Below are 18,439 nucleotides of genomic sequence, written 5' to 3'. Positions count from 1 at the left end.
GAGTGGAGGAGTGCGTTAGTGAGTGTTTGGAAGTGGGCGAGCGCTTCGCGCTCGATTTCGTGCGCACTACGTGCGCACTTTCGCAGCCGTGCTTCGCACGGCCTTACGAGATTAATAGGCCTCTCGCCAGCTTGTGGCGCTCGGGCCTAATAATATTTTTAGCAAAAACAATATAGCCGTTTCCACTATAACAACAAATTATACATCGTTTGAAAGCTCTAAGCCTTCCCCATGCCGCCATGGGGTGGAATCATCATTACGAGCGCTTACGCGCTCGTCACTCCCTATTCTGTCGGGATGCCCCGCCCACTCCCCATAGACTTCCATTGATTTGAGCAGATACAAGCATGGCCCATGCCTGCGGCATGGATTCTCGCGTACGGGACGATGCCAGGAGGGTTTTTGGAGGAATGCAGCGCTACGCCCATTCACTAATTGTTGACTATTTCTGTCATAGCAGGAGTAAGTATGCATGATCCATGCCTTCGGCATGGGCTAGTTCACTGTACTTGCCATGGGCGACGGGGCACCAAACATGCGGGCTGCGCCCGCATGTTTGGTAAGACAGTTGCAACGCTGCCTTCCGCAGCGTTGCGGGAGCAATAGGCCCTCCGCCCTGCTGGGGCTCGGGCCTAATGACAAAGTAAATCTAGTTTGCATTCATACACCACAAACAAATACAATCTTCCAGTGTTGAAACTCTACAAAAGGCTTTAGGGCCAAAAAGTCCAGCAAGATCAAGTAGAGAAAAAAAAGGTTACCATATTTTCCGGACTATACGTTTTTCATAGTTTTGGCCGGGGTGCGACTTATACTTATATTCATACTTATTCACATATACTTATACTCCGGAGTGACTTATATGTGATATTATTTGTTATTTTCACACTTGCAACTGCATTTCATACTCCAGTGCTATACAAATACTTTTTCTTTTCCATTATGCATTTTTTGGCTGGTGCGACTTAAACTCCAGTGCGACTTATACGGTAAATCACAATTTCACAAGACCCAAATGTTGTACGATCACGATGTAGCCTGCCTTCAAAATCAATGACGAAATAAAGTCATAAAAAATGTATCCGGCGCTATCATGAGTTAAACTGTTTCGTCTCCAGTTCAAGACGCGGCGTTTGCTTTGTTTCGTTTTGCACGACCAAGTGGCTCCCGTCTCGTCTCATGATTGCATTAGATAAAAGAGACTCATCCACGGCACGAGGCTCCCAGCGGCTCAGCGCTCGGCTCACGCTGCTGCGGCTAAAGATAGAGCTCCAGGAAAAAAGCTACATTCACAGAGTCTAAACGCTGCTTTGTCACGCTCGTCGTATACACTTTACAGTATAAAGAGCCAGGTTTTTCCTCAAGACTCAGTGACTTCTTATATCATGGAGCTATTACCGTATTTTCTGGACTATAAGTCGCACCGGAGAATAAGTCGCACCAGCCAAAAAATGCATAATGGAGAAGAAAAAAAACAAATAAGTCGCACCAGCCCAAAAATGCATAATAGAGAAGAAAAAAAAACACAAGTCGCTCTGGAGTATAAGTCGCATCACAGCCAAAACTACCGTATTTTCCGGACTATGAGTTGCACCATTTTTCATAGTTTTGGCCTAAACTACAAAACAAAAAGGAGATTGCTTTTGATTGACTCGTACTGTGATTTTGAGGCGATTGCGATGTGTCGTGCAGCCCGAGACTCGCCTGTAAAAGACCAATCATTTATTCTGTAAGATTTTAGTCTGTCGATAAAACGATGGCGTTTTACACGACCAAATTAACATTTTATTCAGATTGATGGAACCGTACTGTGAATTAGTGAGTTCGCTGAAGATGTGAGCGTATATCACGAGTTTGAGGGTGGTTCACACACGCGTATTCAAGCTAAATTGGGACTAAACCAGAGGAAAACAGAAGCTAAACCTGGACTAAACTAAACAAACTAGACTAGACTAAACATGGCCAAGAACACGATCAAACCAAGTCAAAATCCGGACAAAAATGGGCTCAATTTCGCAAAAACGCACCCCAATATTCCTTTTTACATTAAGATACGCAGTTTTCTAGTACTTTTCTCGAATAAATTGTTATTTTTGCATAAACTCCATGCAGTTATAGTCTTGTGAGCACACTGTGGGTCAGATCCATGTTTAAATCACAGAGACACTGAAAGGTTTTGAGAGCTTTTGCCAGTTTCCCCCTTTAGTTTATCTGTCTTCAGTCGACTACAGCTCTATTTATATTTAAATCACTGTATCAAAGCATAAAGTACACAGAGGCCTAAATACAGTTGACACAGTTTAATCGAGCAGTGAGCACAGCATGGTTAGCTTGGTATAAATACTGTAAACACTGGTAAATAATTCATAATTCAGGCGCTGGCTGCTTTAAATCGCAAGCTCAACTGCCGATCGCCCTTAAACGGTGCTGTGTTTAAGTTGTTGATTGATTGTAGTCTCGTGTACTACTGCAACAACGACAAATATCCCATTCATGACACTATTTACACTAAAGAGACATGCCAGTATCAACATATGTACATAATCTGTAGTGTAAAGAGCAGCTTCTTTGTCCAGTGAGTGGCTTTGAGACCTTATCAAATAAAGCAGAAGTCATTATATTTCAGACATTTTGACTAAGTAATATTCAGGATTATTTAATAGCATGATTCAGATTTTTCTCATCAGCGTTGCGAAATTTTTCAGCTGTAAAACGCACTCCGAACTAAATATTACACTGTTGCAAAAGCCCTGAAATCCGTTGCTTTGTGCTCTGTTAAGGCGATTGTGGCGTTAAATGCAAAGCGGTGAGTCAGATTATGACCAACGCTACACTACACAACCACCAGACTCAAATAATTCAAAGGATTTAGCAATTATCCGTTTGTGAATATCAAAATGGACTGCTCTGTGTGTATATCAGTACAAGATGTGGACATACAGTAGTTCTTGCCCCGTTTTAAAACCAAATATTGTAATATGCGATACAAATCTCTGCTACAGACAATTCAAAGTTACTTCAAAGAAAGAAAGAAAGACAGAAAGAGAGAAAGAAGGAAAGAAAGAAAGAGGGAAAGAAAGAAAGACAGAAAGAAGGAAAGAAAGAAAGAAAGAAAGAGGGAAAGAAGGAAAGAAAGAAAGAGGGAAAGAAAGAAAGACAGAAAGAAGGAAAGAAAGAAAGAAAGAAAGAGGGAAAGAAGGAAAGAAAGAAAGAAAGAAAGAAAGGAGGGAACGAAGGAAAGAAAGACAAAGAAAGAAGGAAAGAAAGACAGAAAAACAGACAGACAGACAGACGGAAAGAAAGACAGAAAAATAATAAAATAAAGACAGAGACTGAAAGACAGAAAAAAGAAAGAGAGAAAGAAGTAAAGAAAGACAGAAAGAAAGACACAGACAGACAGAAAAAAGAAAGAAAGGAAAGAAAGAAAGAAGGAAAGAAAGAAGGATTGAAAGACAAAGAAAAACAGAAAGAAAGAAGGAACGAAAGACAGAAAAAAAGAAAGACAGACAGACAGAAAGAAGGAAAGAAAGACAGAAAAAAAGAAAGAAAGAAAGAAAGAAAGAAGTAAAGAAAGACGGACAGAAAAAAGAAAGAAAGAAGGAAAGACAGAAGGATTGAAAGACAGAAAGAAAGAAGGAAAGAAAGAAAGACAGAAAGACAGAAAGATTAGAGATGATCATGACAAAGACTAGCGATGTGGCCCTCCTGTAACAAATCCCAAACTCCTAAATGGTGAATAAAAGTACTCCAGCTCCTGACCTGTCACAGAGCTGGTGGACGGCGCCGTAGGAGTCGCAGGCGCAGGGCAGGCAGCCGCTGGTCCCGTTGGTGAAGTAACTCTCCTCACAGTCCTCACACTGCAGCCCGGTGTAGCCCACCTCACACAAGCACTGGCCCGTTTTAGCGTCGCACTCGTCCGGGTCCAGGATGCTCTCCGCCCCGGTGCTGCAGTTACACACCAACTCTGAAGAGAGACACGCAGATTCCATGAGCAATTTGGTTTTAGAAGTGTGGGTTTGTAAGTATTTAGGTATTTTATATATATATTGTTACGTGAAGCATATTGGCATTAACATCCAAAGCAATAACCTTGTCCCGTTTGCAAATTGACATAATAAACATTATAGAACATTACGGTCATTTAGCTAAGAAGATTTGGCTAAATGACTATATTTACCGTATTTTCCAGACTATAAGTTGCACCTTTTTTCATAGTTTTGGCCGGGGTGCGACTTATACTTATATTTATACTTATATACTTATACTTCGGAGCGACTTATATGTGATATTATTTGTTATTTTCACACTTGCAACCACATTTCATACTCCAGTGCAACTTATATATGTTTTTTTCTTCTCTATTATGCATTTTTTGGCTGGTGCGACTTATAGCCCGGAAAATACGGTAGTGAGAGTGAAACGCTTTTCTCTGTGAACAAAAAGTGGCTTTCAAGAAGACAACGTTCCAAATTGACAGACACATTGGAAAAGGCCAAGCTGTTGCAAAATAAAAGTAAACACACATTTGTAACATTCAAAGAGGCGTAACGATCCCGAGTTACCCGCAGCTAGTCCCATGACTTTATATCAAATTGTAAAAATAGCAAAAGCTCACAAAAAAGGGCCCACAAAAACACCCTCGGAAAACAACCACATTTGGACAAAACAGAGTCACAGTCTGCTCACTTCATGTCCCAAAGCTAGCGTCATCAGGCACTTATTTACACATCATATCGCAGCTAATCACCGATAGGAAAAGCGCTTCCATTGCCCCAGCGCTGACCTGCCTGGACCCGACGCTGTAGTTTGTTTGAGGAGTGCTGCTCTGTGTTATGTAAGTTCAACCTCTGCAATATCTGCTCCTCCGAGTCAACAGTCCAGTGATGAGACGCCGAGATAACCGCGTTACCGTCGATTCTGAACCGAAAAGGAAACACAGACGCCATATCTGACCATGTCCGTCTGCCTCTATTGCTCAATGCTACATACCTCACAATGATTTAGCAGAATTAAGAGCTTAAGACTGGGAGTAACAAATATTTAGTCGATAAATGTGTCTGATTTTTGTTGTGTTGTAGTTCCAGACTATAAGTCGCACCTTTTTTCATAGTTTTGGCCAGGGTGTGACTTATACTTATATTTAGACTGATATACTTGTGATATTATTTGTTATTTTCCCACTTGCAACTGCATTTCATACTCCAGTGCCACTTATATGTTTTTTTCTTCTCTAGTATGCATTTTTTGGCTGGTGCGACTTATAGGCTGGAAAATATGGTAATGATTAAAACCCAGTTAAGCTTTTAAGTTTGCCATGCGACTTTGGATCGTAACGCAACATGAAAAACGACAATTTACTACTGTGTGTTCTCTGGGGCCAGTTGTGTGATCACTTTACAGCTCCGAAAAAAATCTCTCCTCGGGTTCTTTGTCTTATTTTTAATCTAAAATCAAGACTAACTGACAATAATTTGAACAACGGAATATAATCGAATAGAGCCACGTCTTAATCAAATCAAAATACTGTACTTTTGACTCCTAATTTGCATCTTGGACAGGTATATTGTTTTATAGGTATTTGTTACGAACATAAAAATACTGTGTTTGTAATATTTCTTATACGTCTGAATTAAAGCTAGAGACATTTCCACATATTTTTAACAGAGATGCGCTTTAAATGTAATTCCAAACGAACATCAAAAACATCATCATGTATATCTCACTATATAATATTTCACTATAATGATTTATTTGTTATTTTTTCTACAATGACTTGGAAAAATGCAGGTTGCGTTGTCGTTGTCGTAGCCTTGGGGATCACAGTCATTTGTTGTCACCAATGGCCAGGTCGACGGTTCATTTCCTTATTGTTCACATTACAGAAGCGCTCTCGGGCAAGACTCCACATTGGCCAGTCTCCCATGATGCACTGGGTTTTGCCACGTCAGGAAGGGCATCCGACCGTTCAGCCGAGTGACTCACAGGAGTGACATCACCGCTGATTAATGTCACGCTGTCACACACCTGGAACTGTAATCGAGTCGTCCGTCAATTACGGCACAGAACGGACAGGCGGAGCCAACAGCCAAATGTTCATTAAAGCGTCGAGAGATAGAAACAAACAAACAAACATATGGGACGATTTGACTCAGAGGCCCGTCACAGCAATTTACCCCATTACTTTTAACAGAGACGGAGTGATAAAGTAAGGTTTGTCAAGAGGCTCAAAGTACAAACACATTTATTTATTGTAATGCGCTAACTGCCTTTGTTTTCCATGTTTTTGGCTGAAATGTTGTGTTGTGAGGCTTCAATGACACTCACACTGCCACACAACTGGATGTGTCAAACTTGGTGCTGGTGGAAGGCGCTTAATCTTCAATCAGCCATGTATTGTGAAAGTCTAAAGGATAAAGTCTAAAGAATAAAGTTTAAAGAATAAAGTCTGGCGGTAATGCAACACTTGGATGACAACCGCCATACTACAACAACAACAACAACAACAACAGCCATGTATTGTGAACATAAGGATTTTTTTACTGATGTCAACAAAGTGAATATAGTCATGACACCACAATATGAAGCTCTGAATCCACAGGATCTTAGTCACTGTGTTCGTTTCATATTTATCTCATAATCTATTCAGGTACATTACATCGCTGCACAAAAAGGCGACAAAGACTGAACATTTGCACATGCCAAAACCTCATTTTAAAGCTCATGGACTTTTATTATTATTATTTTACAATCTATGTTATTATTTTTGATAGTGCTGGCAGCGTGAGCATCACTAGGAGTCAAAGTTCAGAGGTTTAAACTTAACAAAGAGATTTCACTTTTAGAGTAACGGAACTAAAATTGGACAGAAACATGATTGTTTTTGGTTTAATAGAATAACATTATGGCAATAAAAACCCTGCTTTCTTTCTCTTTATTTTCAGCATTTGTTTTGTTGCAGAGAGGCTGTATTGGGTCTATAAATGATCCTATCAGCTTATTATAATGGTTTTAACATGTTCAACTAGTTTTGCAGAAGCCAGTCGATATCGGTTGACTTTGGCAAATACTCAAAGCCCAAGTATTGGTATCGGATCTGAAAAGGCTGGACCGGTGCATCCCTGATAACGGCCACTATTATTATGTAAATCCCCTAGTGTCCCGTCCCTTCCCTTGGTCGATACTGACCACAGCAAACTGGGAATACGGGTAGATTTAGCCAGCGTTACCAGTCCAAATTAAGCATGTTTTGATTTTAACACTTGTCAAACACATCAACATCGAAGATTAAATGTTTACTTGCTACTCCGCCATGTTCCAGCCCCTAACAGTGCCTCGACCACGAGACAATCAAGCTTAACGTAACTCGACAGTCGACACAGCAGCTACAAACAATGATGGAGGGTCAAAAACATAACACTGCGTTACTAATTTGCCTTTTTGTTCCCTCTCATTCCTTCAAGTCCATACAACCCGAGTGGAAAACGCTTTCATTTGCCGTTCAACCCCCACAACACTAAATAATCATCCCTTAAAGCGTGTGTGCGTTGACCATTTGGCTTAGAAAGGTCCTTTGGGGGCAGCTGTGTGCAAAGCAATAAGTGAGAATCTATTTTTCCACTTTTAAAATCGCTCGAGAATTTAGAGAAAGAGACAAAAAAGAATAAAAAACGGCTTAAGCCATCCTCAAGCAAAACTGACGAGGCAGGACTGTCATTGGGATTCAAAGTTGAGTGAAACCGGAGGCCATGTAACGCCAGAGACCTGCGGCAGAGAGCCCATGTATTATTAATGTACCGAGGTGTGGGGAGGCTAAAACGGCCCGGGCATTTGAACCCGAACAGGCTTGTCGTCTTCCTTTATGTAACTAAAGAAAAGGAGCTGTGTGGCGGTTATGCAAGGCTTTCTGCGCCGGTAGCATCCGATGCAGAGCTGGCCTAAGTCTGACGGGATGAAACACAAACGGGAGAGTCGCGGGTGTGTCGCTTACAGTGACGCGGGCGTCTTAAAGCGCACGGGGACGGACAGGGGGCATTAAAAGCGGTGGACGAGGGGCATTGAACTACGGGTTTGATGCAGATTGGAGTGGACCAGCGATGGAGGGAGGACAGAGGAGGGACGACGTGGCCACCACCGGAGGAACTGTGTCCGGGGAAGAAGCGTTATTGTTTTGTCGGGCTTCAAATCTACAAATTCTTATTCGAATGATCAATGACACAGTATATCCGATTGGTTTACGATGCGACCCATTTCTAGAAGTATTTACGTGTCTTTAATCAGCAAAACTGTGAACCTCTTTAAGGCTGTAGGTCTAGAATCGTTTAAATCGCTGGATCGGTCGATGTTGTCTCTTTGTCGACCAACCTTTGTATCGGTTTATGTAGATTATAAGGATTTATATGGGAAAACAGCAAAAAGGAAAAGACATGAAGAGTAATCTGAAGATATGCGAGTAAATCATGAGCTTAATCTGCCTTTTTACATATAAATACCCTTAAATGTTTGTATAAATAGTGGATTCTTGCAAGTTCAGTTTGGATTAGATTGCCACGCCTCCTTTTTAGTCGACTAATTAATCGGTAGGAGCCGTTTTTAGTTGACTAATCGATCGGCAGGAGCTGTTTTTAGTAGAATTCTTTAGACGACTACATCCCTAAACCTTTGCTCTGTTTTCAATTTGTAAGTTATAAATCATCAAATGCTGTCGATAGGAGTTCAGGAGGTAGATTAACGCTTGAGATCGTTCCTGACATTTGTGCCACTCGGTGAGACACGGCAAATGACAAGTGTAGAACAGAAATGCGGCCGGGAAATGAGACGGGGAGGGCATCCAGCACGGGCCTGGTTCACTGCTGCGGCGAAGCCCGGTGCGAAACGGAGCAGTCAAAATAAAAGAGACTGCGTTACAAGGAGAGTTCACAGAAGATCGTAAAAGGGATGTGGAGCGCGAAAAGAAGAAGTAAAATCAGCAGAAGAGAACAATAGGGTCACGCTTTGATTTAAGTCCATTTTCCAAACGTCAACTGGAAACATCGAGATAAAAGGTCAAACAAGCTCTTACGATTCATTAAAAAGTGGACTGCAAATGTACCGTGTTTTCCGGACTATAAGTCGCACTGGAGTATAAGTCGCACTAGCCAAAAAATGCATGATAGAGAAGAAAAAAACATTTATAAGTCGCACTGAAGTATGAAATGCGGTTGCAAGTGTGAAAATAACAAATAATATCACATATAAGTCGCTCCAGAGTGTAAGTATAAGTATAAATATAAGAATAAGTCACACCCCGGCCAAAACTATGAAAAAAGGTGCGACTTATAGTCCAGAAAATACGGTATATCAAATGTTAGATAATATCATGAATGTTCTTTATGGTGAAAAATGCTACAAGAAAGTTATGTTGTACATTTTCAAATAAGGGTACAAGGTGGTTTCTGAACTTTTCTAATTAGTTTTACAGACATTTCCCATAATTAAACCTCAGCTAATACATTTGAAGACATTTTCAACCCATTTTCGTTGAGTATTCTGATAACGAATTGAATATCTTTATCAGAATACTCCAAAAAAGTATTGAGATTGACATTTGTCAATCGCCACCATATATTTTACAATTGAATTAAATCTCGAGGAAGCGCTGTAAATTAACGTAAAATCACCAGAATCACAAGCAGCGGAAAGTCGCTTCTTATACCAGAAAGCGCCACAGCATCACGTACCGAGTATAAGTCGCAAGAGGCAAAAAATGCATAATAGAGAAAAAAAACATATTTAAGTTGCACTGGAGTATGAAATGCGGTTGAAAGTGTTAAAATAGCAAATAATATCACATATATACTTGTACTCCGGAGCGACTTATAAGTATAAATATAAGTATAAGTCGCACCCCGGCCAAAACTATGAAAAAAGTGCGACTCATAGTCTGGAAAATACGGTATACATTTTTATGATTGTCGAGCGTAAAGCCACGAGATACGTCGCCTTGAATCAATCAGACCAGAGAATACTTGGACCAGGGCGTGGCTGGGTTACGCCTTTGTTGACGTGATATTATCAGGCGAGTGGCCATTGTGGAGCGACAAAGGAGAGGTGCCGCGAGGTGGCAGGTCCCTACGCAGAGCCCGGGGGCCAACGATGACCCGTCTTCTGATACCGCAGGTTGAGCCGGAATAGCTCAGCGGCGTAAATAAAACCGGTGAGGTGTGTACACAATCTGCAGCAAAGGTTAATTAGTATTGGGACACATAAATAGATAGAGCAGCGAGGCAAAATGTCAGGCGCAGTCGGGGCCCCATCTCACGATCTTTGAGCTAAGGCTTGGTCAAGACGAGTTATAAAGGCAATTTCAATACTAAGGAAGATACTCTATTCTCTAAGGCGATTTTGGTACCACAATGATAGTTAAAAATGCTCTTTTTGGGGGCAATGTTTTAGACAATTGACTGACAATTTGAGCACAAAATAACAGTTCTTTCTTTACTAAACACTGTGGTCTTATCCTAGTTCTGATAATGCTCAAGATCATTTTAAAACTGTCACATTTTGTCTTGTTAATGTGATGTTTATAGGTATCGATACTCGTTCAAATGATTATCTAGTTTCAATACTTGTTTTAGTATCGATAAGCATCTGATTTTCGATTGTTTTGGCGACCCCAGTCAAGTCTACTGTGCAGTTGCTGGGGGAAACCGGAATCAAACCCAGAACTTTCTTGCTGTGAAGCGAAGTACGGGCCACTCGCTTAACCGCTGTGCCGCTCCAAGCCGTCTTAAAGTCAACGTTGGGAATAATCGAGGACTAAAGACTGAGGTTTACTCTCAAAACATAAATAATGGCTCCAAAAACAAGGCCTAATCCTAAATCGTCAAAACAGGGGAAACGTTATTTTACTGTGAATGTTTGACAATAGTTACATACATTCACATCGAAAAGACAACGCCGTCTTTTCTATTGTTGCCATCTAAAGCGCGTTAAAAGGTCACAGGAGTTACGAATGTGTCAAGCGAGGAACTTTTATTTACAGATTTTTTAAAAAACGATAGAACTGCCCTTGCTTTTTCAAAACAAAACAATGCATTTTGCTGTAATTTCCGGTGTCTGTCGCCATTTAACTTGTAAGAATCTTTGTTTGTCGGAGAAGTAACTGACGGCGCCATTTTGCATCCCGTGGTGATAAATACTCAAGACGGACAAACCCTAAACACGTTTCCCTATATTTTAAAAGCAACATCGTAGAGCTCGACAATGGAAAGTCAAGCGGCGAAATGTTCCAAGCAGAGCACACCAAAAAATAGAGAGAAATTTTTAACATAATTGATATTGGCACCGACAATTCTAATGGCGTGTGAAGACTTTGAAGCTATAACTCAAACTCACCGCGTCTAGACACCCAAACCAAATCATAATCGTTGCTTTCCAATTGACAATAAGCTCCAGAAATACATACAGTGCAACGATATGAAAAGTTGGCCTGGAACGACTGGTGAAAGCGTTTACACGTCCACCTGTCCCAAACCACAACAGCACTTTGGATTTGACACGTTGCCACCACATTTGTGAGGCATAACCGACGAAACAAGGCAAATCAGCCATTTTGGTTTACATTTGAGTGGTCTTAGCTGAGTGTAAGATAGGCGAACAAAGCATGTATGAGGAAATGGATAGCGGCTGGGACCCCTTGCTGTGAGGAGCCATGATAAAAGGATAGAACTGTAAGTGGAACGTGCAAGTAAAAGGATAAATGCGACGCGTGCATGTTTCACACCCAGACAAATCATCACAGACTTGACCTTTCAGCAGAAAATAACACATATATTCATTTACTATTTGGACAATACATTATTTCAATAGTGATTTCACGTGCCATTGAGCTTTTGATGTATTCCAAGTCATTTTTGTGTCAGAAATATTGACAAGTGCTATTTCTTGTAAAAAATGGATGTGGGAAAGCACAAGCACAGTCTTCTTTTTGTCTCAGGAGAACAACACTGGCACATGGAGGCTGCTGCTGCTGCTGCTGCTGAGGAGGATGCAAGAGGAGGGGGTCGTATCCGTGTCATTCCTCATTCATGCCTTGCTCTGTCTTCCTTGGCCATTTTGGATTGGATGGCCTTGTGTCTTTATTGATGCCTTGCAAACAACAATAAGTGAGGCCAGCAGCGAGGACGGGAGACGTTGCTCTCTTTTTTTGTCCCCCACCACCCCATCTTCAAAGCACGTACAGTGACACTCAAAGAGACCAGCATCCGCGTTCAAAAGGAGGATGGATCCAAGTGGTCGTCAAACAAAAACACGCACAACCCCCCCTTCCCCTTTAGCCAGCCAATGTAATATATGTGGCATGCTCTGATAAAAGGGGTGCAATATAGGCCACACTTCGCGACACATCATTACCGCGCCGTTTGCATGAGGATTTTCGGTGCATAAAAGGCAAACTGTCTACCTATTTATTGCTGCACGGTGGTTTTCGGTGCATAAAAAGGCAAACTGTCTACCTAGTTATTGCTGCACGGCGGTTATTTCTGCGTCAAAAAATATATATATTTAAGAAATAAATAAATATGCACAGCCATTTCAGTTCATGCTATTCAACGCATCTGTTGGACGCGCAAAGCAACCATATGGACGCGTCGGGCCCGGGTACGGACGCGATCGGGCCGGGTATAGACGCGATCGGGCCGGGAGGCTGGATGGGGGGGAAACCGAAAGCGCACTCACCTTGACTCGCGTCTACGGCGGCCGCGGAGGAGCCAGTGGTGCTGTCCGCGGACCAGGCGTCGTTGGCGGAGCGCGGCTGGGAGACCGAGGACGACACCATGGTCTGCAGCGCTTTCTCCGGGGCGAAGAGAGTGGTCTGCGCGTCCGCGGATCGCTTCTGGACGCCGCCGGCGGACGTCGTTTGCCGCGCGGTGCCGGGTAGAATCCCAGGTCGCGGAGGAGAAGAAGAAGAAGAAGAAGAGGCGGCGGCGACAGTGGCCGGAGACGCATCGTGTGGATTGATGCGAGGAGGCGCAGCTACGGAGAATCCGCTATGTACATGTAAAATCACTAGCAAGGCAGCAGATATGTACATTATTAAGGAGGTTCGCCTCATGTTCGGCCTTCAGCTCTCCATGTACGCCGCAGTATCGGTCCTTCTCAGACCTTTCCCTGAATTAACGCCACCATCGATGTCCCCCCGGCGGCTGGCTGCTGTTTGTTGCCCTGTGAACCGCAAGCAACACTTCACCTGCTGCCGCTGCCACTGCCGCTGCTGCTGCTGATGATGCGCAACCAAACCTGCGCCGAGGAGAGGCGGGGCCCGGGCCTGGGATGGGCCAATCAGAGCCGGCACGGGGGGGGGGGGGTTCCCGGGGCGTGCGCGGATTGGCTGCGCGCGCCGTCGTTAATCATGCCACAGCGCCACGAGCCTGCATGTCACACCGTGTAGGCCGAATGATCCGAGAGTGCGGACCATATTTCATTCATAATTTTGGATACGAAGTGCCATTTGAAGCCTTGATTTAAACGTATTTCGCTATTTTACGTGTTGTTTCTCGTTAGGGCCCTCAACTGCTTGTTTTTTTAATTATTATTATTATTGTCGGTGTAATCCCTCATTCGTCCAGGCGTGTTCCATAGTAGAAAAAGCTTCAGTTGTAGTCATCTGGACTCAGTTTGAAAAAATAGACGTTTCGACTCTCATCCAAGAGTCATTGTCAATAACGTCATTGTCAATATCGTTATTGACAATGACTCTTGGATGAGAGTCGAAACGTCTATTTTTGCAAACTGAGTCCAGATGACTACAACTGAAGCTTTTTCTACTATTATTATTATTATTATTATTATTTTTTTATCAAAGGCTGTAAACCATTTATACATTAGTAATAAGGCAATGTTGGGTGCCTCTAAGATAGCTAGAATTTTGGGTATTGCTATGTAGGCACACATAAAGATGCTTTGGTCTAAATAATGCATTTAAATGTATTCAAACCAATCAACGGAACTATATAGATAATGGCCATGCTTTAATTCAACTGATTTCTGTTGTGAAACAATTTTCTTATAGACGAACCCTTAAACCTTTAAGGTGAGGTATGGGTCTACAAATTCCAATCAAATAATTACTTACCTTATTAATGACACACAGAATGCGCAAAAACACGACTGTTAATTCATTTAATTTGAGTATACTTTTTACAGATAGAAAGTATGAGCATTTAGAGATATGAACATGTTTTTATACAGAAATGTGGCCTCTAAATAACAATGTTGAAGCGCTCGAATAATACATGCATTATAAAGAAACTAAAAGCGGAAAAAAACAAAAAACTTTTGTCTCTGAAGTGACCACTGACATCTGGTGGTAACACGTGTTTACTACACATGTGCACACAAAATATATATAAATATTATTTGTGTAGGTTATGTTGCAAATCACATGGCATTACGTCATATACAAACAGAACCGAAGCCTTTTTAATACAATGTTATTTTTTCTGAACGCATCAGTGCAGCTAATAACAGTGTTCTACGTGCAGTAGCTCCTAGTGGCGGTGGGGGGCGCTAGAGTTCACACTGAACGCACTGACAGGCGGAAGTGGCGCTCGAGCTAACGCACGATGGCGCCTTTGGAGTTGGATAACTACGCGGAGATCGCGAAGCAGTGTAAATATCTCCCAGAAAATGATCTTAAGGTAAAGATGCTTCTCTGAATGAAACATTTGAACGTTAACACCAACGGCTTAGTGGCAGTTGTTCATCAGTTATGTGTGTGTTGTTTTGGCATCATTAGCTAGCTAAAGTTAGCAACATTGCATGATGCTGACTTCACATCTTTGGCAAAAAAGTCATTGAAAGCTAAATTTAGCCAGCACTAGAATTTATAGCACCTTTGATTAATGACCTAACGTTTGGTTGATTTACGTTATGTCTTTGGGCATTTCCAAGTGATCTGTCCTGCTTCAGCTGTTAGTCATGTTGTGATGATAGTGCATGTTGTTTTGACAGCTGATGAATCAATCCTGTCCTGCCTGGACACGAATTCAAAGTCTGTGGGAGTGAAATAACCACAAAGCACTACTACATAAGACGAACTGATTGCTTAAATCACATTATAAATATAGATTTTTATGTTCCCTTGCGAAAGTTTTATCTTTCTTAGTTTTTTAAAATTTTCTTCTGGAACGCCTCTTTGACTGACTCGCACGTAACACAGACACATTAGATCTGTTGATTTGTTATTGTTATTGTTATTGATCTGTTATTTATATTCCGACAGATTTCTTATAATTCCATGGTGGTAGATACGAACAATCTTTTTGAAAATACAGTAAACAGGACAAAGTTTATTTTACAGCTGTATTATATTCAGTTACTTTTTTGACTATGTAGGGCCACTGCATGTTGGTTACGTCATTAGATAACCACATTTTTTCACATGTTTGTTACTGGTGCATTTTATGATGTGTTTTTTAAGTAAAACTATTGCACTCAATGCACTTGATGCTTGCAATTATTTATTATTATTTTTCAAATATGATCAATATTTATACTGTATATAATGAGCTTCCATCTCTCCACACAGAGGTTGTGTGACTATGTGTGTGACCTCCTGTTGGAGGAATCCAATGTCCAGCCTGTTTCTACTCCTGTGACCGTCTGTGGAGACATACATGGACAGGTAACAATGACTGCCTTTCCCTTACTTTAAACTTGCATAACAGGAGATTGAAATGCCAACTATTACATTTACGATTCATAATTTGCAAAAGCGATTATGTGCTCACTTCACGTGGATTTTGATTAATGCACATTTATGCAGTTAAAACAAGCTTTGGAAGAGGAGAAATGCATTTAAACCTCATTGGCCCACAGGGGACATAGATGATGAACAGTAAATAAAGTTGAATAAAGTTAATCTGTTAAAATACAACTCGCTCATTACCAGCATGTGACTTCCATAAATACATACGTGTCAAACTATTTTTTGATCCATATTTGGACGAATGAGGGATTACACTGACTTTATTTTCACCATGACACCCATAAGTCATGTCTGAATTGTTGTGAATGAGTGCAATGAAGAGTGAATGAGATCGGTACAGTTACGTTTTACGCTTATTCACTGCTTTAAACTAAGACTAAATGGGGAAAATAAATGAAATCACATTAATTCACACCTCACTTTTAGAGTCATCACATTTTATTAACAATGTGTTCTTCCTCTGTCTTAGTTTTATGATCTTTGTGAACTTTTTCGAACTGGTGGCCAAGTTCCTGACACAAACTACATTTTCATGGTGAGTTTCTTCTAGTAAAAAACAGAAACAAAACACAGTTACAGTCTTATTTATTTAAAAATAAGGTGATTGATTTGAAACATCTGCTTTCTTCAGGGTGACTTTGTTGACCGTGGCTACTACAGTTTGGAAACATTCACCTATTTGCTCGTGCTTAAAGCCAAGTGGCCTGATCGAATCACACTCCTGAGAGGGAACCACGAAAGCCGCCAAATCACTCAAGTTTATGGCTTTTATGGTAAGTCTCATATAACAACACTATGGAGATGTAATGTTTAAATCATTAAAATCATTTCTGTTCTTCAGATGAATGTCAGACCAAATATGGAAATGCAAATGCCTGGCGTTACTGTACGAAAGTGTTTGACATGTTGACAGTAGCAGCTGTAAGTATTAGAGGCCTACAAAACACTAAACAGTTTTCTGTTTGACTTCTTATTGTATCCAACCCATTTAAAACAATATTTTATGCACTACTTTTTTCTGTCAGCTGATGGATGAGCAAATCCTATGTGTCCACGGGGGTCTTTCTCCAGACATCAAAACGTTGGACCAGATTAGAACGATTGAGAGGAACCAGGAGATCCCTCACAAAGGAGCGTTCTGTGACCTGGTCTGGTCCGACCCTGAAGATGTGGATACGTGGGCCATCAGTCCCAGGGGAGCGGGCTGGCTGTTTGGAGCAAAAGTTACAAACGAGGTAGGGCCAAGAGTCATTCGTTTTCTTTATTTAAATAACATTTACATTGTGAACAAAGAGTGAGGAGAATTCTAAGAATTACCAATACTTTTGCAACACTAATAAGGGTTGGGGTTAAAATAAACAGATTGAAAACTAGAAAAGCCTGTTTGTAAACTGGTCAAACTCAAACTGGTTTTAGTTAAAGATGATTGACCTAATCCACCCTAATTGACAAAGCCTTATTCATTTGGATGACTAATGCCAGATGGGTAAATTTCACTTGTTCAAATATGAAATCAATATTCAAAAGTATTTTGTCTTTTTTTTACAGTTTGTCCACATCAACAACCTGAAGCTGATCTGCCGCGCTCACCAGCTTGTGCACGAAGGCTATAAGTTCATGTTTGACGAGAAGCTTGTCACCGTCTGGTCAGCCCCGAACTACTGCTACCGCTGCGGAAACATCGCCTCCATCATGGTGTTCAAAAATGCAGACACGAGGGAGCCCAAGCTGTTCAGAGCCGTGCCCGATTCAGAGAGGGTCATCCCGCCCAGAACTACAATCCCATACTTCCTTTAGAGGGAAAGAGACTGTACTGTGCCATCTGTTCTTAAAGGGACAATGGTGATTTGAAGTCAATGGTGAAAATGGTCATTGAATTTCATTAGCACTTGTGAAAATGTATGTATTTTGTATAGTATGTATATTCAATGCTTCTTTTTGTGCCAGCTGTCTGCTGATTTATGCCATAGCTCTGCATATGTATTCGCTGACATTAAAATACTGGTTGCCACAGCGACCGCTGATGTTAAAATGTTTTATAAAAGAAGGATTAAAATGAATGCTGATGAAATGTTAAAATTTGTGTAGATATTGTTTTTTTATTTTCATTCAAAAGAGAAAAAAATAAAAAATTCTGAAAAGCTGAAAAGTTTTGTGTAAAATTTAATATTTTGTTTTGCCAATATAACGTTTTGACCGTGTAAAGCACTGTACCAAAAATATGCTTTTGCCACAACTGTTGAATCAGTGGAGTTGACAGTGTTACAATGCAATCCTATCAATAAAAGTCATCTCTAAACAAATACTAACACTACCTCTGGTTAATTTCATATTTTTAACTACATTTAAAGTGCTCATGACAGGTTAGGTAACATGATTATACTTTAACAAACAACTTTCCCCAGTTTCTGGCAAGATCACAAAAGTAACTGCAAAAAAACAAAAACAAATATTGAGCGCTTTAAAAATTAATTCAAAACGTATATCCTCAGTCAATTATATATTTTTTTTTAAAAAGAGGAAATTTGTTAAAGAATTTTGTCTTGCTGCTGTTTTTCTATTTTCTATATACAATTGTATCTATTGCTTTCTTTCTATGTATATTGATTTGCACAATTTAAAACAAAAAACACTAGAGCGCTTTTATTTTGCTTTGGAGTCTCCGCTGTTTCCGTTTCACTGGTCAAGTGCGTA

General features: G+C 40.9%; 2 protein-coding genes across 3 annotated transcripts in view; one reads left to right on the top strand and one right to left on the bottom strand.

Moving 5' to 3' along the window:
* LOC140346610 (multiple epidermal growth factor-like domains protein 9) overlaps positions 1-13,258 on the bottom strand; it is a 61,375-nt gene extending 48,117 nt beyond the window's left edge. Inside the window, exons 1-2 of one of the 2 annotated variants that reach the window (XM_072432752.1) lie at positions 12,715-13,258; positions 3,760-3,964 (exon numbers count right to left, since the gene is read on the bottom strand). In XM_072432752.1, the coding sequence (XP_072288853.1) occupies positions 3,760-3,964; positions 12,715-13,090 (581 nt within the window). In that variant the 5' untranslated portion in view covers positions 13,091-13,258. The remainder of the gene's footprint in view (positions 1-3,759; positions 3,965-12,714) is intronic. The other variant, XM_072432753.1, reaches the window with a different exon arrangement.
* A 1,287-nt stretch (positions 13,259-14,545) lies between these two features.
* Positions 14,546-18,048, top strand: LOC140346882 (serine/threonine-protein phosphatase 6 catalytic subunit-like). Its single transcript, XM_072433103.1, has 7 exons — positions 14,546-14,675; positions 15,566-15,661; positions 16,215-16,280; positions 16,377-16,518; positions 16,587-16,666; positions 16,771-16,980; positions 17,294-18,048. The coding sequence occupies exons 1-7, from the start codon at positions 14,601-14,603 to the stop codon at positions 17,540-17,542; spliced, it is 918 nt and encodes a 305-aa protein (XP_072289204.1). The 5' UTR covers positions 14,546-14,600; the 3' UTR covers positions 17,543-18,048.
* Positions 18,049-18,439: the final 391 nt, after the last annotated feature.

The sequence above is a fragment of the Eucyclogobius newberryi genome, unplaced genomic scaffold (genome assembly GCF_026437365.1).
Source record: "Eucyclogobius newberryi isolate DKJ021-1_F unplaced genomic scaffold, fEucNew1.0.hap1 SCAF_6, whole genome shotgun sequence".
NCBI lineage: Eukaryota > Metazoa > Chordata > Actinopteri > Gobiiformes > Gobiidae > Eucyclogobius > Eucyclogobius newberryi.
This window is presented reverse-complemented; position numbering and strand designations above follow the sequence as displayed.

Bases quoted from the DNA above. Each gene is read 5' to 3' on its own strand.
- LOC140346882 (XM_072433103.1), top strand. From the start codon at position 14,601: ATGGCGCCTTTGGAGTTGGATAACTACGCGGAGATCGCGAAGCAGTGT. The intron at 14,676-15,565 runs GTAAAGATGCTT...CTCTCCACACAG, and splicing joins TCCCAGAAAATGATCTTAAG to AGGTTGTGTGACTATGTGTG. The intron at 16,519-16,586 runs GTAAGTCTCATA...TCTGTTCTTCAG, and splicing joins TCAAGTTTATGGCTTTTATG to ATGAATGTCAGACCAAATAT.